Below are 21,140 nucleotides of genomic sequence, written 5' to 3'. Positions count from 1 at the left end.
AAATGAAAAGACTACCCTTAGAATGGTAGAGGATATTTACAAATCACAGAACTCATAAAGACTTGTATTTAGAATATATGAAAATCTCAGAAAAAGACAAATAACCCAATTAAAAAAAGGATCAAGGACATGAATAGACATTTCTCAAAAAAGGTACACAGATAGTAAAGTGTATGAAACGATGATAAACACTATTAGTCCTTAGGGAAATGCAAATTAAAATAATGATGAGATAGCACTTCACACGTTATTATAAGAGAAAACAAAACATAATAACAAGTACAGGCAAAGATGTGGAGAAACTGAAACCTTTCTTACAAAGCTGGTGGGAATGCAAAATATTACAATCACTTTGGGAAACAGCCCAGAATTTCTTCACAAAAGTAAATACATGATCCAGCAATTCTATTCTTAGGTGTATACCCAAGAGAAATAAAAAGCCTATGTTTATTTTAAAAAAAAAAATTTGTACAAGAAAATTCATAGACACATTATTCAGAACAGCCAAAAAGTAAAAACAATCCAAATGTCTAAAAACTGATGAACAAAATGTGAAAAACCCATCCAACAGAGTATTACTCAGGCGTCAAAGGAACAAAATACTCATACAAGATACAACATGGATGAACCTAGAAAATATTATGTTGAATCACAGAGCCCTCTGCTCTGACTTTTATCCGGACACCCTCATAGGTCCAGGCCCTCCTTCCCCTAACTGCCTTCCCAGACCAAGTCAGTTTCCTTGGGGCAGAAAGTTTAACCTTTTTTTTCTTCTCAGAATTGCTGTGCTATCAAACCCCTACAGTTGAAGTTCCCGAAGCTTCATAAAGCTTGCTTGTATTCCTGAGGACTTAAGAAACATTTAGTCTCTCAGTTATATCAATTAAAATTAGATACAAAGTTATATCTGTAATACAAGTTCCAACTATATTTGTAATTTTAAATTGATAAACTTTAATGATCTTTTTGCAAAGCATGCCATTATAATGCCAAATTGTTACCTTTCCTTATTCGTATAACTTTATAAATACTTTTATTCAGACATTTTAATTGATATTTTAATATGGAGTACAGGTATGCGTATCCTAACCCTGACATGAGGTCGGAAAGCCAAACTGAAGACAATCTACAAGTACCATCCCTGGCCTTCAGGGTGGCCGAGGCCTCACCATTTGCGGTTCAACCGGTAAGCGGAACCGCCTTCTTGAAGCTGGATGCGGCCTTGGAGCGCAGGACCCAACGCGGCGCTGGACAAATCAGCAGCATCTCCTCCCCCCGGCCCCGCCCCCGCCCCTTTCCCCCTGAGCCTTTCTGCCTCGGTGGCGGCGGCGGCAGCTGTAAATCCTCGGCTCTGATCCAAGTCACAGATTGCAGGTTGGTGAGCGAGTCCATTTTCTGGCCAGCCGCCGCTGTCCCCACTAGTGTTCAGAGTTTGACCCGTCCTACAGGTTGGTTGGGGGTGTTCGCGGGTGGAGGCCGAGTGAGGGAGACCTCTGCAGTTTTGAGATGACTCAAGTTCAGGAAGGGAGTGAGGAAGACACACCTTTGGAGCTGGGAGTCGCCTGTGTAAAGGTGGTGATAATGAAACCCTGATTCTGGAAGCTAAAGGATGTCGGGGAGTCACCTCTGAAAGTCCTGTTAGGGAATGACGTTAGGAAATAACGGCCGACCTGGGGACTGGCTTGGATCCAGAGGTCAGCAGCCCATCCCCCCATCTTCAACTTTACTGCTCCAGGAAGTGAGCACGGTTTATCCTGCCCCCACCCCCCACCCCTCCACCCCTGAGGCCCTGACTCCTCCCAGAGGGAGCTGGGGGATGAGCCTTCGGGACGCGCTTAGTCTGACCTGCGGGCTGCGTGCAATTTCCCCATAGCGGGCAGGGCGGCGCCCCACCGAGCTCAGGAAAAAAGACCTTTTCGAGAGTAGTCTGTTCTTCAGAGACTATTTTAAAAACCTTTCGTTTGCCTTGACTCTCTGAAGCCTCTACGTGCCCTTCACGCGGAGATATCTGCCCTCTGTGGCTGGACCACTTACTGTCACTTGAAGTGACAGGGCGGTATAAGAAATGGGGTCCCTTCCTTGTGGGGCTCATGATACAGATACTTTCTTTCTCATCCTCACTGTGAATGAGCTCAGCGAGATTAGAGACAGCGTTTAATCTGTCGATGAAGACAAAAATGTGTGGTTAGGAGCATAGCAGCTGTGGCCAGCGTGCCTGGGCTCAGCGTCGGTCTTGGACACTTAGACCCAGCCTGTGTGCCTCCTACCTGTTGCTTCAGCTTCAGCTTCTTCTATCTATGTAATGAACAGCGTCATATTTACATTCTAGAGTTTTGGTGAGGTTTAAGTGAGGCAGAAGTTTAAACAGGAGAGCGCCTGAAAAAATCGTAAATACTCAAAATATTAATCAAACTCAATGCCTACCTTAGAAAAGTATGAAATCAAAATTTTGGAAAGAATACCGATTTACTGACTTTTACTCTGAAAGCCGTTTTAATATCGAGTTGTGAGCTTTCATTCTAAAAGATGTTTCAGATCTAAGTATCAGTTCATTCTCTGCCATTCCCCACCCACCGTCACCCCTTTCTATTTTGCACCCTAAATTGCAATTACCTGGGAGGAAAGCAGAGCTTCTGAGGAGTTAATGTGCATACGAATCGCCTGAGATCTTATACAAACGCAGATACTGAATTGGTCTCTCTGAGGCCCAGAAATTCTGGATTCCAGTGAGGCAAGTTAGCAGACCACTTTACCATTTTCTGGAGGCTGCTTCTGATGTAATTGGTTCCACCCAGTCCTGGATTTGGCTTCTTTCATTTGCTAATTTGGGCTTCCCAGGTGTTGCTAGTGGTGAAGAACCCCCTGTCAATACAGGAGAGACACAAGAGATGCAGGTTCGATCCCTGGGTCGGGAAAATCCCCTGGTGGAGGGCATGGCAATCCACTCCATTATTCTTGCCTGGAGAATTCTCACGGACAGAGGAGCCTGGCAAGCTACAGTTCATGGGGTCCTAAAGAGCTGGACCGGACTGTAGGACTTTCATTTGCTAATTTGATCTTCAGAGCTCTTCCCCTTAGGCTCTGGTATCTGCTCTCACACAGCGGGACTCATTTTTCTGCCACCCACACAGCTCTTGAGACATGGGACTCTGTTGGCTTTTCTTGTGTCATTTGGGCTGCATTGAGCAGTAGCCATTGGTGAAGCGCCTAATGGGATGTGGGCGGGGCTCACGCAAACCCTTATAACTGAATGTTAGCTGAGTCTGTTTTCTTCCATTCCCCAGGTTCAACTTCATAACAAGAGACATCAACTCTTACATAATCTTTTCTGTTCAAGAATCTTACTCTGCCTTGAATATCTCAAGTAGAGCATTAGATGGAAAAGTTATATAGAATTATAGGGCCACATATATAATTTAAATTTTTCTATTGGATTCATTAAAACATTAGAAGAAACTATTTTAATATATTTAACTTCATGCTCCCCAAATATATTTAAACAATGTAATCAATATTTTAAAATCCATTAATGAAATGTTTTAGATTATTTTTCTTACCAAATCTTTCTTACCAGATTATTTGCTTCTTACCATATCTTCAGTGTGTATTTTATACTTCACATCAGATCAGATCAGATGCTCAGTCGTGTCCGACTCTTTGCAACCCCATGAATCGCAGCACGCCAGGCCTCCCTGTCCATCACCAACTCCCAGAGTTCACTCAGACTCACGTCCATCGAGTCAGTCATGCCATCCAGCCATCTCATCCTCTGTCGTCTCCTTCTCCTCCTGCCCCCAATCCCTCCCAGCATCCGAGTCTTTTCCAATGAGTCAACTCTTCGCATGAGGTGGCCAAAGTACTGGAGTTTTAGCTTTAGCATCATTCCTTCCAAAGAAATCCCTGAGCTGATCTCCTTCAGAATGGACTGGTTGGATCCCCTTGCAGTCCAAGGGACTCTCAAGAGTCTTCTCCAACACCACAGTTCAAAAGCATCAATTCAAAAAAAAGCATCAATTCTTCGGCGGTCAGCTTTCTTCACAGTCCAACTCTCACATCCATACATGACCACAGGAAAAACCATAGCCTTGACTAGACGAACCTTTGTTGGCAAAGTAATGTCTCTGCTTTTGAATATGCTATCTAGGTTGGTCATAACTTTCCTTCCAAGGAGTAAGCATCTTTTAATTTCATGGCTGCAGTCACCATCTGCAGTGATTTTGGAGCCCAGAAAAATAAAGTCTGGCACTGTTCCCACTGTTTCCCCATCTATTTCCCATGAAGTGGTGGGACTGGATGCCTAATTTTCCGATCTTCTGAACACAAGTTAGAAATGTATTGTCAAGCATGGTAGCCACATGTGGCTCCTGAGCACTTGAGATGTGGCTATACATCTTATTTCCAATTAGCCACATCTCAAGTGCTCAGGAGCCACATGTGGCTACCGTGCTTGACAACACATTTCTAACTTGTGTTCAGAAGATCGGAAAATTAAGCCTCAGTTTTTCTCATTGCATTTCTTCTATTTTTTGTTAGCTCTACTGAGTTGTCATTTACATTTAATAAGTTGGCAGTTTTAATAAGCCTACAATTCCATCAGGTTTGACCATATATAGTTGTCCAAACAACACAGTCATGATATACATAGGGGATTTCCATCATCCTCCATACTTTTTTGTGTCCCTTTGTAATTTATCCCCTTCTGGCAGCCCCGGGCCCTGGTATCCACTAGTCTGTTCTCAAATAGTAGACTTTTTTGTCGTTTTTAGGATTTCATATAAATGAAATCATACAGCACCTTATCCTTGCTGTCTAGTTTCTTTCATTTTGCATAATTCTTTTGAGATTTATTTTGTTGTATATATCAGTACGCCCATTTTATTGTCTAGTAATATGCACTGAGGTCATGGTTTTAGCTCACTAGATCTCTAGCAATGCCTTGTACTCACCTTACTTATCTCACAGATTGTTTTCTTGGTCTGGAGCACTTTCTCAGGCACTTCTGTAAGGGCTTGTTACTGGTAGGCAACTTGATATTTTTTTAATCTTATTACACTCTCAAGAGGGGAAAATTGATGTCAATTACAGGACCTGTCACCAGATTCAGTGGGTCCATCAGTTGGGGTGCATAGCCAATGAACCACCAACTACTGATTAAAGTAGAAGTGTTTCTTACTTGCGACAAGTAAGGAGACAGGGAGAAGCTCTCAAAAACTGTCTTTCTGAACAGCAGGATCAGGGAAGTTTTGTGTCTGGGGTGCATGGCTATTCATGAAATGGCAGGCTTGATCTTCCATGTAGTATGGGTTTCTCTAGCTTGCCAAAAATGGCGAGCAAACAGGTGCTTGGTGGTTTGCTCACACTGTGGTTATCTTGTTGATTGGAATGCACTGTAACCTTTGTGAAACATCTGGTATTTGAAACTTTTTGCATCTTTTTGCAATGGTTTCTGCAAAACAATGCATACCTTGGTTTAACTCCATCAGTTCCCTGCTGCTGCCTAGCTAACAGATTTTGTTTTCTTAAATTTTGCCCACACTGAGCATGTTGTACACAGTATACATCCACCTTTGCTGGGGGCCAGTTAAGAAACATAGAATTATATCTGCACTCAAGTCACGCTATGGCCTACCTTGTACATGAGGGTCACAGCTGGAATCAGAGGTAGTGTACCTTCAAGTAGGCAGTGTCTTTGTCAGCTGGCTCTTCTTTGGTGACCCAAACTAGACTCCTAGGCCCATTCCTATATAGGCAAGTGGAACATGTGGTTTCCAATGAGTGATTCAATGCTGCTGCTGCTGCTAAGTTGCTTCAGTCGTATCCGACTCCTAGCGACCCCATGGACTGCAGCCTACCAGGCCCCTCCATCCATGGGATTTTCCAGGCAAGAGTACTGGAGTGGGTTGCCATTGCCTTCTCCGTGATTCAATGCTGGAACACTATAAATAAATACTTTTAAATTTCTTTAAAATTATGTGATTTAAGACAACACTAATATAATTTAATGACTGAAAACTTTCAAGAATGAGAAGATATTTTTCAATGAGGACATCTATATTAATTAAGCACAGACAAAAAATAAAGTTAGGGTCAGTTTCAATATCTTGAGTTGTCTCATCAGAGAAGCTACTAGCTTCCCTAACTAACCCTTATGTGAGCCATGGAAAAAAGACTAGGCCAGGTCCAGCTTTCTCACCTTGTCCTTAAATGCCATCTTATTAAATCTTGTAAATGACTTGAGATAGTGGATTTTTTCCCCCTAGGTCCGAAAGTAGGAGGAAGATATGAAAGGGGTAAGAAAATGATGCATTCATGATTAACGTGATTAACACTGCTATATGTTACATAAGAAAGTTCTTAAGTGAATCCTACGAATCACAAAGAAAAAATATTTTTTCCTTCATCTATTCTTTTATGATGGATGTTCACTCAACTTGTGGTAAACATTTTATAATGTCACTCAAATCATTATGTCTTTAATGTACACAGTACTTTATTCCAATTATATTTCAATAAAACTGTAAGAGGGGAAAAGGCCCAGCAAAAAGTAAATAAATAAAATAATACATATATATATATAAAAAAATATATATTTTATATAGAGCTATCCATTCATCAGATTTTGCTGTATCCCTGTTCCTGGTAAAAATATGAAAGAGGCTCTTTTCATCATGGTAATAGGGCAGACCACTAAGGGATTGGCAGGCAATGGTGGTATAAATGTAGTGACAGCCAGTTTTTACTGAGACTCTTCTACACAGGCTCAGGTAATTTATGACAAGTGTGCTATAAGGGAGGACTTGTCATCAGCAATTCACAAAATCACCTCTCAGATCAGGAATTACCCCAGTGTTCCAGAACCAGAGACAGACAAATTCAGGATTCAGAGCTGCATCTGTGTTACCCGAGTTGGCAGTGCCTTCTCTTCTCATCTCATACTGTCAGGGAAAGGGAAGCATGGAGTCCCAGGGATGTGCCGTGAGGAATGAAGCAGAGCAGGGCTGGAGAAGGAGCCTGCAGATAGCTTAGGAAGTGCTGTAGGATGCTTTCAGACATCAGAAGAATGGAGCTATCATGCTGAATCAGTACAGCTGAAAAATGAGACAAGCACCAGTCAGGAGTGGGTAGAAACAAGCTGAGCAGCTTTGTGATCTGAGTGCCTTGGCAGGTAATGCTTGGGGGTGGGGGTGCATAAAGGAAACATTCTCTTCTTTTAAGGACCAGACAACAACTGAGGTTTGGATTTGCATAAAACTAGATTATAACCTTTGCTTCATCAGTTATTCATTCCGAGACCTTTGGTAATTGACTATCTTTTTAAGAAGTTCACTTTTCACATTTGTAAAAAAAAAAAAAAAAAGTGTTACTACATTTATCTGATTGAGTTATTATGGGATTAGATTATATAATGCCTATAAAAAGTTCAGCCATTGCCTCTCACATAAAAAGCAATCAGAAAATGGTCTCTGTGATTATTTTTTGTTTTCCACTGTCCCTTCATGGGTACATACTTGCTTGCATTAATAATGATTGTCTTTGCTATGTGTTCAAAAGAGGTTATGTTTCCTGCTCACAGTCTGAGTGGTACACTTCCTTGTACGGGATTTATTTCAGTCATCCCTATCTCCCCATATCAGCTACAGCACCGTGCTTGACTCAGGTCTTTTCCCATGGCTGCCTTGTGTAAAAGCTGTGGAGTTGGGAGAGCTCTGAACCAGAAGTCACAAGATAGCCTCTCCCTCTTTTTTTTTCCTGTCATATGATTTTTTTAAATTGAGATATAGTTCATATACCATAAAATTCACCCTTTCAAGGTATACAAATAAGGTTGTTGTTGTTTTTTAAATCACAAAGGTGTTCACTAGCGCCACTGTCTAATTCCAGAATATTTTCATCACCCCCCCGAAGTGATTCCAAATGCATCAGTAGTCCTTCTCTAGTCCCCGTCCCACCAACTCTTGGCAGCCACTAATCTACTTTGTGTGTCTGTACATTTACCTACTCCAGATTATTTTTAACTTTTATTTATTTATGCTGCATTGGGTCTTCATTGCTTTTGCATGGGCTTTCTCTAGTTGCAGCAAGTGAGGGTTACTCTTCATTTTGGTGTGCCTCTCATTGTGGCTTCTCATTGTGGTGACTTCTCTTGTTGCTGAGCACAGGCTCTTAGGTGCATGGGCTTTGGTACTTGCAGCATACAAGCTCAGTTGTGGCACGTGATCTCTAGGGCACAGGCTCAGCAGTTGTAGCACATGGACTTTGCTCCGCTGCATGTATAATCTTCCTGGACCAGGGATCAAACCTGTGTCTCCTGCATTGTCAGGTGGATTCTCATCTACTGTGCAACCAAGGAAGTCCTAGACATTGCTTATAAAAAGAGTTCTATAATATGTGATCTTTTGTATTTGGTTTTACTCACTTAGCATGTTTTCACAGCTCATCCATGTTATTAAAGGTATCAATTCTTCATTCCTCTTTTTCCTCCATTTTTATCTTTTTCTCCTATTAGTGATTCTGAAATACTTTCCCCAAATGCTATAAGACTTCTGTCCCAAACACCCCACCTGCATGCTTCTGCCTAGGTCTGCTCTCAATGAATTATCCTATCCCTAAACCATGTGTGACCTCAACTGCCCACCTGTCTCTTCCTCTCCCATTCACATGGGCCCCATAAGCCTCCTGCTAGAGTTTTGGACAGGCCTGGTAAAGTCTTTTCTCAAAAGCACCAGGTCAATGCCAGACTATGAGCACCCTTAAGACCATCTTTGCAGTCCATGGGGTCGCAAAGAGTTGGACACGACTGAGCGACTAAACTGAACTGAACACCATCTTTCCTAGAGAAGGCAATGGCAATCCACTCCAGTATTCTTGCCTGGAGAAGTCCATGAACAAAAGAGCCTGGCAGGCTACAGTCCATGGGGTCGCAAAGAGTCGGACATAACTAAGTGCTAACACACACACACACCTTCTTTGGGGTTAAAGTTACAAGATTGAGGATGGAGCTTTGAACTAGGACTCGACATGAGAAGTGTTGCCGGCTCTGTGCTTTATAAGCTGTGTGATTTTTATAAAGTCACTTAGGTTCTCTGTTTATCAAAAGGCCAAAAATAATTTATTCATAGTTTTCCTATAAGGTATAAAGCAGGGGAATATGGTTTTGAAATCACAGCTGGTTATAAAAGTGTTGGTTGTAAAGATATGACATCATCTTATTGTGGTCATTGTAATTTCTTTGGGTTTTTCTGGGAAAGTGACCGTGAGAGATGAAAGGGCTCTATGTAAAGCTCTGTTAGAAGGTGGTTGTGTCTTCCCAATAAATGATAACCTTTGAATTTGGAGATTAAATCCTGGAGAGCCATGCCAGCATGATGGCAAAGAGAGGTGAAGAAGCTACTGAGAAAGATCTAATCATCTATGGAGAGATGAGGAGGTTCTGGTTTTCTTCATCGAAAGTTGAGGACCAAAAAAAAAAAGAAAGTTGAGGACCTGTGTGTCAGGCACTGAACTCATTCAGTAATAAGAAAACAGTCTCTGATCTCATGGAGCTTATATTCCAGTGGGAGGATTCAGACAATTAAAGCGTTGCTTAGTCATGTCTGATTCTTTGTGACCTCATGAACTATAACCCACCAGACTCCTCTGTCCATGGGATTTCCAGGCAAGAACACTGAAGGGGGTTGCCATTTCCTTCTCCAGGGGATCTTCCTGACCCAGGAACTTGAATCTCCTTCATTGGCAGGCAGGTTCTTTATCACTGAGCCACAAGGGAAGCCCCCCAAAAGAAATGTGTTAGGTGGTGATAAAAAGAAAAATAAAGTCATTGAGTATATGGAAAGTGATGGTGTGGGTGGCTGTGCCTTAGCTAGGCTTGGCAGAGGAAACCCTTCTGGTAAGGAAACATGTAGGGAGAAAGTTGAAGGAAGTCAGAGAGTCATGTGGATACCAGGGTGAAGGGGCTTCCTTGCAGTAGGAACAGCAAGTACAAACATCCTGAGGGAGCAGCATGTTCTGGTGCTTGGAACATTGAGGATGTGTGTTTGTGGGCTGAGAAAAGGTTAAACAGACTCACCCAAAAGCCACTTCTCTCCAGGATCTCATTGTCCCTTTATCCAGTGAGTAAAAGGAAATTGTTTTATTGCTATAATGAGGGTACAAATTGATGTCGAATGTGAGGCAGGGGCAAAGAACATGTTTGAAGTTAGAATGAGAAGTTCCCATTACCCCAGTGCTTGACCTCTTTATCCAGAACAGTCAGCCTCCCTTTGTCTCCCTCATTTCTTACCCCAAATCCTTTTTTGTTTGCCCATCTACCCAGGATTCCAAACACAAGAAGCACCTTAGAAGTCAGGGCTGGGCAGGCAGAGGCCAGGAAAGTGGCTACAATGACTTCAGCAGTCCTGGTGGACATCCAAGATGAAGTGACCTGCCCCATCTGCCTGGAGCTCCTGACTGAACCCCTGAGCATAGACTGTGGACACAGCTTCTGCCAAGCCTGCATCACTGCAGACAACAAGGAGTCCATGCCTGGCCAGGAGGGGCAGAGCAGGTGTCCTGTGTGCCAGACCAGCTACTGGCTTGGGAACCTGCGGCCCAATCGGCACCTGGCCAACATAGCCGAGAGGCTCAGGGAGGTGGTGTTGGGCTCAGGGAAGCAGCTGAAGGTGATTCTTTGTGCGCACCATGGAGAGAAACTCCAGCTTTTCTGTGAGGAGGATGGGAAGCTCATTTGCTGGCTTTGCGAGCGGTCTCAGGAGCACCGTGGTCACCACACATTCCTCATGGAGGAGATAGCCCAGGAGTACCAGGTGGGTGCCCAGGTGGAGGGAAGACAGGCAGGAACAGACTGCTGGGTAGATTTTAACTTTTCTTTATGCTCTAATCTAATTTCTTTGTAGTCCTCCCATTTACCTAGAGGGTGAACCTAGAAAAAGCCCTTCTGACCAAGAGCAGAGACCGTCTCTGTCTTGCTTACCACGATCGGCTCTGCATGAGTAGAGACTGCTGCTGAAGGCCAGCTGGGGGCTACACAGGTTGAGTGCAGGGGATATATTGGCAGTGAGAGCAAAGAACTTAAAGTGATTCATGGTCAGGTGGTTCCCCCGCAGAAAACAGAAAGTGCCTATTCTCACTGGTTTCCATCCCTTGTTTGTAAAAGGTAACTTTGACCTTCTCAGTTTTTCATTCTAGGGCTGGCATCTCCTGAGGTCAGCATAATCTCTCCCCCATTCTTTCCATGTCTTGGCACTGAAACAGTTTGACACTTGACCCTGCTTGACTTGATGTGTTTCTTCCAGGAGAAGTTCCAGGAGTCTCTGAAGAAGCTGAGGCAAGAGCAGCAGGAAGCCGAGAAATTAGCAGCTGTTATCAGAGAGAAGAGGATATCCTGGAAGGTAAGAGATTCTTCTTAAGGTGTCCTGGAGCAGAAATCAAGCCAGGGCATGGGAGCTGAGGGCAAAGGAGACCTGGTTTTATCTGTTCCCCAGTTTGGCTAGATAAGCTTCCTTTTGCCCAGTTCTTCACTGCAAGCCTTCCAAACAAGCGTATTGTTCTTGGTGCAGAGTAAGGGGGAGAGAAAGGGGAATAGAAATGAACATATCAAAGGGAATCTAAGTTTCTGAAGACAATCATATGGGAAAATAACCATAGTCATTGGCAGCCCTTAATTAAGGATTCTGGACCTTGTCCTATAGTTTCAAAAGTTTGAAAAATAGGTCAGGCACAGGCCAGTCATTCTTATATCAATGTTGAAAACTGGAAAAGGAGGCTGATGCCTAATCCTGACCGGCTAGGGAAGATGTTTAGAATCTGAACCACCCCCAGGAATCAAAGTCTCTGTCTTAGAAGCCTAGATAAGGCACCCTGGGGCCAGTGGTCTGAGAAGAGCTGAAAGGAGAACAGGAGGAAAGAGCAGGTTCTGCAGGGCCTACTCCCTCATTTGTTCCTCCAACCCAGTGAGACCTTCCAGGAAACCAGTGCGGAGCCTGCCCTCCCCACCCCTCTGCTCCTTATACAGGAGACCCTCAGCTCAGCAGATTAGCAGCCTCTTTCTTTTCCATGTTCCTTAAGAATCAGATGGAACCTGAGAAACACAGGATCCAGAAACAGTTTGATCAGTTGAGGAGCATCCTGGACAAAGAGGAACAGCGACAGCTGAAGAAGCTGGAGGAGGAGGAAAGGAGAGGGTTGAACATCATAGCAGAAGCTGAGGTCGAGCTGGTCCAGCAGAGCCAGTCCCTGAGAGAGCTCATCTCAGACCTGGAGCACCGTTGTCAGGGGTCAGCAACAGAGCTCCTGCAGGTAAGAGTAGGAAAGGGGCCTGCGATCTGAGAGTCAAGACCAAGAGAAAATAACTCTCCTTCCCTTCTGATGTGGGACTCCTATCCTGGTGGAGGAAATAAAAAAATTTCCTTTGATCATACAGTGCCTCTTTGCTATTAGACAGTTCAAGATTTATCCATGGATAAAGCACAGGATAATTAAAAGTACAAATGCTAAGGGATTATCTCATTTTTATTTCCTATGTATAAAGGATAGTCCAAAAGTTAATTCAGTACTATGTCAAAGATCTTGTATAGTGAGTGATATTTTATAGCATCAATTCTCAGTCTTGGTACTACTGACCTCTGATGCTGTGTTGGGATTGGTCAGGTTCCTTTCACCCAGGTTAGTCACAGGCATACACAACCAAACTCAAGTACTTTAGAGATTTTTTTATGTAATCACCAGCTCTTCTTTGCTGTGACTCTCTTCTGTAGGACAGAATCATTGAAAATGTTATAATAAAAGTTCAAACAGAGCTTTTGAAGAACAAAGAAAGAACTCCGGTCTCTGTGTATATATAGACTAGGAGGGTGCAAGCTGTCAAATCCAAAAATCTGATAGAGAGATTTGAACTGAGGTGGAAATCTGAGTGGCTATTTCTTCATAGAGTGAATAGTGTGACTGTTAAGTTGAAGCAGGATGTACCTTGAGACATTCTGAAACCTTCAGGCTATTCCTTATTTTCTGTTTGGTTTCTTGCTTTCCAATTGCTGTCTTTCCTAGTAGAGTAATCATTTCTTTACTTATTCTTGGGCCCTAGTTCTGGGGTCAGTTCAGTTAAGCACAGTCACTCAGTCGTGTCTGACTCTTTGCAACCCCAGCACGCCAGGCCTCCCTGTCCATCGCCAACATCCAGAGTTTACTCAAACTCACATCCGTTGAGTCAGTGATGCCATCCAACCATGTCATCCTCTGTCGTCCCCTTCTCTTCCTGCTTTCAATCTTTCCCAGCATCAGGGATCCGGATCTTTTCAAGTGAATCAGTTCTTCACGTCAGGTGGCCAAAGTACTGGAGTTTCAGCTTCAGCATCAGTCCTTCCAATGAATATTCAGGACTGATTTCCTTTAGGATGGACTGGTTGAATCTCCTTGCAGTCTGAGGGACTCAGGTTTTCTCCAACAGCACAGTTCAAAAGTATCAATTCTTTGGCGCTCAGCTTTCTTTATAGTCCAACGCTCACATCCATACATGACTACTGGAAAAATCATAGCTCTGACTAGACAGACCTTTGTTAGCAAAGTAATATCTCTGCTTTTTAATATACTATCTAGGTTGGTTATAACTTTTCTTCCAAGGAGCAAGTGTCTTTTAATTTCATGACTGCAGTTACCATCTGCAGTGATTTTGGAGCCCAAGAAAATAAAGTCAGCCACTGTTTCCACTGTTTCCCTATCTATTTGCCATGACGTGATGGGACCAGATGCCATGATCTTAGTTTTCTGAATGTTGAGCTTTAAGCCAACTTTTTCACTCTCCTCTTTCACTTTCATCAACAGGCTCTTTAGTTCTTTTTCACTTTCTGCCATAATGGCGGTGTCATCTGCATATCTGAGGTTATTGATATTTCTCCTGGCAATCTTGATTCCAGGTTGTGCTTCTTCCAGCCCAGCATTTCTCATGATGTACTCTGCATGTAAGTTAAATAAGTAGGGTGACAATATACAGCCTTGACGTACTCCTTTTCCTATTTGGAACCAGTCTGCTGTTCCATGTCCAGTTCTAACTGTTGCTTCCTGACCTGCCTACAGATTTCTCAAGAGGCAGGTCAGGTGGTCTGGTATTCCCATCTCTTTCAGATTTTTCCACAGTTTGTTGTGGTCCACACAGTCAAAGGCTTTGGCATTGTCAATAAAGCAGAAGTAGATGTTCTTCTAGAACTCTCTTGCTTTTTCTATGATCCAACGAATGTTGGCAATTTGATCTCTGGTTCCACTGCCTATTCTAAATCCAGCTTGAACATCTGGAAGTTCATGGTTCATGTACTGTTGAAGCCTGGCTTGGAGAATTTTGAGTATTACTTAACTAGCATGAGAGATGAGTACAGTTGTGTGGTAGTTTGAGCATTCTTTGGCATTGCGTTTCTTTGGGATTAGAATGAAAACTGCCTTTTACAGTCCTGTGGCCACTGCTGAGTTTTCCAAATTTGCTGGCATATTGAGTGCAGCACTTTCACAGCATCATCTTTTAGGATTTGAAATAACTCGGCTGGAATTCCATCACCTCCACTACCTCTGTTCGTATTGGGATCATGGGGTAGTTCGAATTGAGGTCATGGGGTCATGGGGTAGTTATTTTCCACCTCTTGGAGCTTTTCCTCATTCACTGCTTCTGATTTCATGTTTTTAGCTTATTCTTCTTGCTTTTTTATTCATCTTTGATGTTGGGTTGCCCTAATGCTTGCTTCTAACACCACTTATTCTAACCCCTTTACAAGTGTCCTCAAAACGGAAACATTGCTTCATAAGTACAAATGGATAGTCAGTTTGTTTAATAGTTGAGGCCCCTGCTCGACTCTTCTACCCAGAACAGCCAATTGTCATTTTAACGAGAGTGTTATCTTAGTCAATTTTCGCAGAACTTGCCCATCACAGACTTCCTCCTTCTCTTTTTCGTATCTGTTTAACATTGTTGCCCATGAAGATTTGACAGCTGGACACATACCTGCGGCTTTCAAAATGTGAACCCTGAGAATAAAGCTAAGCTAAGAGGAAAAGGCATGAAGTGGCATCCTGACTTGATCATTTGAGTGTCTTATTATAAGTATGCCTTAAGATTAATACAGCCTTGGGACTCCCCTGACTAGTCCAGTGGTTAAGACTCCGTGCTTCCACTGCAGGGGGTGCAGGTTCAATCCCTGGTCAAGGAACTTAAGATCCCACATGCAGTGTGATATGGCCAAAAAAAAAAAATTGTTACAAACCTGAATCTACATCTGCCACTTTACATATTCAAGCAAGTTTGAGTTGTGTTTTTACAAGATACAACCAAAAATAGCTCCACTACTATGAAAATAGTTATTCTTGTATTGCACAGATCAAACCATTGGCCTTTTCTTCTACTGAATTGAAGTGTATAGAGCAGAAGTTAGGAAGATTAATTAAGAGGCCATGAGATAATTCTACTCAAATGAATCAGGCAGTGGTGGTGATGATAGTAAAGAGCAGTGGCTAAAAAAAGTTAAGGGTGTGAAATGGACTACTTTGGTCTAAGATGGGATGTTGTGGTGAATATCAGTTTTTTAGGACAGTACTTTGTCTACCTTTGGTGACTGAATGCTGATGTCATTGAAAAAGATGGAAAGTAACAGAGGAGACTTTATGGTTGCAGAAAAAGTAAAATTTCTTTCAGACATCTTGAAATTGTGATTCCTGTAGCTTATGTTGTTCTAGTCACTAAGTCGTATCTGACTCTTTGTGACCCCATGGACTATAGCCTTTCAGGCTTCTCTGTCCATGGGATTTCCCAGGCAGGAATACTGGAATGGGTTGCCATTTCCTTGCCCAGGGGGTCTTCCTGACCCAGGGGATTGAACCCGCATCTCCTGCATTGGCAGGTAGATTCTTTACCACTGAGTCACTAGGGAAGCCTGTGGCTTGTGTACTGGGGTATATAAAAGAAATGTGAGCATCATCAACAGGTATGTGTGTTGAAATCAAGAAAAATACAAAGTCAGCAAAGCAACCTAGAGGGTTAGGGGAGGTGGGATTTGAGAACCAGCCGCATTTAAGGTCTTGTATCCTCAGCAACCGGAATGTAAGCATCTAGATCACAGAAATTAGGACTTAGTCATGTAAGAGCATCTAGGACCAGGCACAGTGCCTGGCAATTCATAGATGATGCACATATATAACATCACACACATACACACACATTTATAAAAATAAATGCACCATGGCATGAGTTGAATCATTTCCTGATATGCCTGGATAGGGCCTCAGGGAGAGTCTGCCTTGAGTTCTTACCTCTGCTTTGTGGCCTCCATATTGGATCATCTCTAGCCCCAACATATCATGGGGTGGTAAGGGCGGGATGATAGACATGGATGTGGCTGTAGTAGAGGACAAGGTCTATTACTCCTTATCTTAACCTCTCTCTTTCTTTTCTAGGATGTGAGTGACGTTGCGAAAAGGTATGTGTAGAACATGAGGTGGTTCTCTTGGGTTGACAGAAGATTCCTATACCCTGTTAGGAGGGGTAGAATGCTCCTGTAGTAGAGTCATCTTACAGTCAATGAGAAAGGGGAAAAAGTCACCAGGCAGGGAAGATTTAGGACTGTGGTGTCTTGAATTGCTTAGCATGAGAATTTGGGGTCCTCCAGAATAAAGGGAATGGCTTGGTTTCTATGTTAGGAGAAATTGGTTTGTGGTAGGTCACAAATTGAGGATGGTGGTGTCCTTAATCAAGGGTTACAGTATCACTGACTCACCTTGTACCTTGTGATAGAACAAACCTCTGTATACCTGCTTCCAGCCCTGATTCCAGTACTTTATAGCTCTCTAAAAATACACAGTGATTTTCTTTGCCCATATACTTTATTAAAGGGAAATTTTCCATTTGCATTTTTTTTTCAGGGTTCAGGAATCAGCTCTAGGGACCTCTGCTTAAGTTTCCCTTTCTCTCTTGGCTTTGGAACAATCCATACCTTGCTACCAAGTATTCTTCAGACTAGCATTTTTCTCAGTTACAATAAAAACATAGACTGAGGTCTTGAAAAAAAGTGGCTTTGGCCCTGAAACAAGAACATATTCTGTATCACATACTGTAGAATTTCATTCTTCAAGGTGACCCCTAAAGTTGCCCACATACCTGGTACCTTGAGGCTCCTACAGACATGTGACCTGTGGAGCCTGTTGTCCCTTTGGAAGTTTTCACTCTCGGTCTGGAGGTGAGGACATTTCCTTTCTCCAACTGAGATAACATTCCCAGAGACTAAGGGACTGTTCTGCAGGTCTTTCTCCCTAGGCATCTGTAAGACATTAAGAACTAAACCACAGACTCTTCAGAGGGAATCCCTTGTCTGATAACTCTGAAAGCCCCATAGCAGGTCCTGATGTTCTGCCTGTCCACACAGATACCTGTAGACTCTCTAAGAAGTCACTGATGTTTTAAATATTTTGTGTCTTTTTTAGAGGTAGCAAAAAATTTCCCAGCCATTATTTTATTTAATATTATACAGTCTCTGGGCTTCCCAGGTGGCTCAAGAGGTAAAGAATCTGTCTGCCAGTGCAGAAGATGTGGATTCAATCCCTGGGTCAGGAAGGTCCTCTAAGGCAGAAATAGCAACCCACTCCAGTATTCTTGCCTGGAGAATCCCACGGACAGAGTAGCCTGGCAGGCTACAGTCCATGGTTGCAAAGAGTCGGACACGACTTAGTGACTTAGCATGCATTCGGTCTCTAGGATGCAGACAAAGAAGGAAAAATTGTTGTGTTTCACAAAACAACAAACCAAACAAAGAAACCAAAATGAGGCTTTGAGGGATAAATCCTATCAACTTTAAAAAAAATTGTTCTATAGTTGAATCAAAAGACTATATTAGTTTAAGGTATACCACATAGTGAGTCAATATTTTTATACATTGTTCCATTTAAAGTTATTAGAAAATATTGGCCATATTCCCCAGTCTGTACAAAAGATACATGCACCCCAGTATTGTAGCACTGTTTACAATAGCCAAGATGTGGAAGCATCCTAAGTGTTCCTCAACAGTTGACTGAATAAAGATGTGGTGTAGATATTAATAAATGGATATAGATACAGATAGAGATACTATTTTTGTGACTTTATGCTCAGTCGTGTCCAACTCTGTGCAACCCCATGGACTGTAGCCCGCCAGGCTCCTCTGTCCATGGGATTCTCCAAGCAAGAATACTGGAGCGGGTTGCCATGCCCTCCTCCAGGGGATCTTCCCAACCCAGGAATCAAACCTGTGTTTGTTGCATCTCCTGCATTGGCAGGCAGATTCTTTACTACTAGTGGCACCTGGGAAACCCAGATATAGGTACTACACAGTCATTAAAAAAAGCATGAAAATCTTATCAACATGTACACATATGGTGAGAAGCTAGTTTTTAGTCCAGGTCTTCTGGCTCCTATGCCGGAGCTCTTTGCAGAATGATGCTAATTTTCTTCAGGAAAGAATGTTGAAGTTCACCAATGGGCCTGGGACACAGGAATTAGAGGCACCCAAGTTTAGCAGTGTTGGAGTTTCATAATGTCTTTTCTCTCTAGGAGTGAGTTCTGGACCCTGAAGAAGCCAGAGGCTCTCCCCACGAAGCTGAAGAGTATGTTTCGAGCTCCAGATCTGAAAAAGATGCTTCGAGTGTTTAGAGGTGAGGAGTTTCAGGAAACAGAGTTTGGATGGGGGATCATGGTAGTAGTAGGAAATGAAAAGAATGGAGGGCATGGTTGGTATTTGGGAACAGTGGCAGAGGGAGCAACACAATATGCTGAGGAAGATGCGGTTCATACTTAAAAGGGGAATGAAGTGGCCAGTTCACAATCGTAGAGAATTCCCTGACACTCCCCTCACCCAGGTGAGGGAGGGCAGCAGACCTGAGAATGCTGGTGTGATTGACTCTTTGTTGTTACAGAGCTGACAGATGTCCAGAGCTACTGGGGTAAGTAGAAACTGTGGCCTCTTTAAGCTGACGTGTGCTTATCCTCCCCACTCATAGCCACACACACTCTCAGATATGAGGTGTCGCTATTCCCCCCACCACCCAGCTCCATTTCTTCCCACTCATAATCTGTGTTTCCTCTTCTCAGAGTCATAAGACCATGTACCCATCCTCTGCTGATGCTGTACTTTTCTCCCACAGTGGACGTGACCCTGAATCCACACACGGCTAACTTAAATCTTGTCCTGTCTAAGAACCGGAGGCAGGTGCGATTTGTGGGCGCTCAGCTGTCCGGATCTCATCTGGAAGAGCATTACGGCTGTGGTGTCCTGGGCTCTCAGCACTTCTCCTCAGGGAAGCATTACTGGGAGGTAGATGTAGCCAAGAAGACTGACTGGATCCTGGGGGTGTGCAGTGATTCAATGGGACCTGCTTTCTCTTTCAACCAGTTTGCAAACAATCGGAATGTTTACTCCCGATACCAGCCTCAAAGTGGGTACTGGGTGATTGGATTACATCACAAGCATGAATATAGAGCCTACGAGGAATCATCCACTTCCCTGCTCTTATCCATGACAGTGCCCCCTCGCCGAGTTGGGGTGTTCTTAGACTATGATGCTGGCACAGTCTCCTTTTACAATGTCACCAACCATGGCTTCCCTATCTACACCTTCTCTAAGTATTACTTTCCTACAACCCTTTGTCCGTATTTTAATCCTTGCAACTGTGTGTTCCCGATGACTCTGCGTCGCCCAAGCTCTTAAACATTCTGAGTTTATAGCCTGTACTCCAAGTCTCTCCTGAATCTCAGTTTATCCTTTCTTTCCTGTTGACCATTTGGTAAAGATTTTTCTTTGTTGATGCAGTATTAGGAAATAACAGTTCTATCTGATGTCAGTTTATGTACTGAATGGAAAATTTTCAACATATATTGTGTCTATAATTATTGAGATAATTACATGTCATTTTTATTCTGTTACTGAGTATATTGATATGTTTTCATTTTTAAAACCAACACAAATTTCTGGAATAAACCACTATTATTATTCACAAGCAATACTGGATTTGTTTTTGTTCATACGTTGTTTAGGTTTTGTTTTCATCTCTGTTTATAAAATAAATTGACCTGTAACTTTATATTCCTGTAACATTGTTGTCAGCTTTTATAAAATGCAATATATGAGCATAGAAATTGCTGGGTTTCTTGTGTAAGTATATATAGAACTGAGTGCTAAAATCCATTGAGTGTTTTTTTGTGTAAGTATATAAGATTGAGTGCTAAAACATTAATTTTGGTGGTTTTAAATTCAATTTAAAGAAAGGTTCTAACTTCAGTTTTCACTACAAACTTCGTGGATTTTAAAAATCGAAGATACTAATTGAAAAAAAAATTATTCTAAATGGATTGAAATAAAAACAGGGGAGAGGAAGAAAATGACCAAACCAATACAGATTTTTCTGCCAGAATGTGGGGAAAATGTAAAGAGAAAATAATCAATATAAAGCACTTTTAGGAAGAGAATGATTTCTTCTACTTTCTCCATACTTCCTTTTCTTTATGTTCATGAACAGCTTGTGAATAAGTGCCTTTGGTAGACAGGTGATGTATGCTTTTTGAGCCAACTATAAAATTATGATGAGGTGGCTGTGAGGATGGAAACAAATATCAAGGAGTTGAATATCAAGAGCTTGGCTGTCCATTATGGTAGCCAAGAGGTTCTGGTGGCTCTTGAACACTTGTCTGAATTGAGATGTATCATACATATAAATTGTACACTAAGATTTTGAAGACAGTTCCAAAAAATAATGTTAAATATCTTAGTATCTTTCACATTATAGATAGCAATGATAATGGGCTTCCCAAGTGGCTCAAGAGGTGAAGAATCTGCCCGCCATGCAGATGACCTGGCTTTGATCTCTTGGTCAGGAAGATTCCCTGGAGAAGGGAATGGCTAGCCACTCTTAATATTCTTACCTGGAGAATCCCGTGGACAGAGGAGTCTGGCTGGCTATACCGTCCATGGGGTCGCAGAGTCAGACATGTCTGAAGCGACTTAATACCCACACACTCATTCACAGTAGTGAAATAGTTCAGTTGGATCAGATCAGATCAGATCAGTCGCTCAGTCATGTCCAACTCTTTGCGACCCCATGAATCGCAGCACACCAGGCTTCCCTGTCCATCACCAACTCCCGGAGTT

General features: G+C 42.6%; 1 protein-coding gene across 3 annotated transcripts; it reads left to right on the top strand.

Moving 5' to 3' along the window:
- Positions 1-1,280: 1,280 nt before the first annotated feature.
- Positions 1,281-20,060, top strand: TRIM6 (tripartite motif containing 6). 3 transcript variants are annotated; one of them, XM_070366744.1, is made up of 8 exons: positions 1,281-1,374; positions 10,313-10,802; positions 11,292-11,387; positions 12,064-12,294; positions 16,426-16,448; positions 18,551-18,651; positions 18,913-18,939; positions 19,141-20,058. In XM_070366744.1, exons 2-8 carry the CDS (start codon positions 10,380-10,382, stop codon positions 19,701-19,703), a joined length of 1,464 nt encoding a protein of 487 aa, XP_070222845.1. In that variant the 5' UTR covers positions 1,281-1,374; positions 10,313-10,379; the 3' UTR covers positions 19,704-20,058. The 3 variants fall into 3 exon arrangements, with proteins under 3 accessions (XP_070222845.1, XP_070222847.1, XP_070222846.1); XM_070366745.1 differs by having other exon boundaries at positions 1,314-1,448; positions 19,141-20,059; XM_070366746.1 differs by lacking the exon at positions 18,913-18,939 and having other exon boundaries at positions 19,141-20,060.
- The last annotated feature ends 1,080 nt before the right edge of the window (positions 20,061-21,140 follow it).

The sequence above is a fragment of the Bos mutus genome, unplaced genomic scaffold, assembly GCF_027580195.1.
Source record: "Bos mutus isolate GX-2022 unplaced genomic scaffold, NWIPB_WYAK_1.1 CTG200, whole genome shotgun sequence".
Taxonomy (NCBI): domain Eukaryota; kingdom Metazoa; phylum Chordata; class Mammalia; order Artiodactyla; family Bovidae; genus Bos; species Bos mutus.
This window is presented reverse-complemented; position numbering and strand designations above follow the sequence as displayed.

What these genes read in the sequence shown, in the direction of transcription:
- TRIM6 (XM_070366745.1), top strand. Translation starts at nt 10,380, where the DNA reads ATGACTTCAGCAGTCCTGGTGGACATCCAAGATGAAGTGACCTGCCCC. An exon ending in CAGCAACAGAGCTCCTGCAG is followed by an intron (nt 12,295 to 16,425) that starts GTAAGAGTAGGA and finishes TTTCTTTTCTAG; the next exon opens with GATGTGAGTGACGTTGCGAA. An exon ending in GTGAGTGACGTTGCGAAAAG is followed by an intron (nt 16,449 to 18,550) that starts GTATGTGTAGAA and finishes TTTTCTCTCTAG; the next exon opens with GAGTGAGTTCTGGACCCTGA.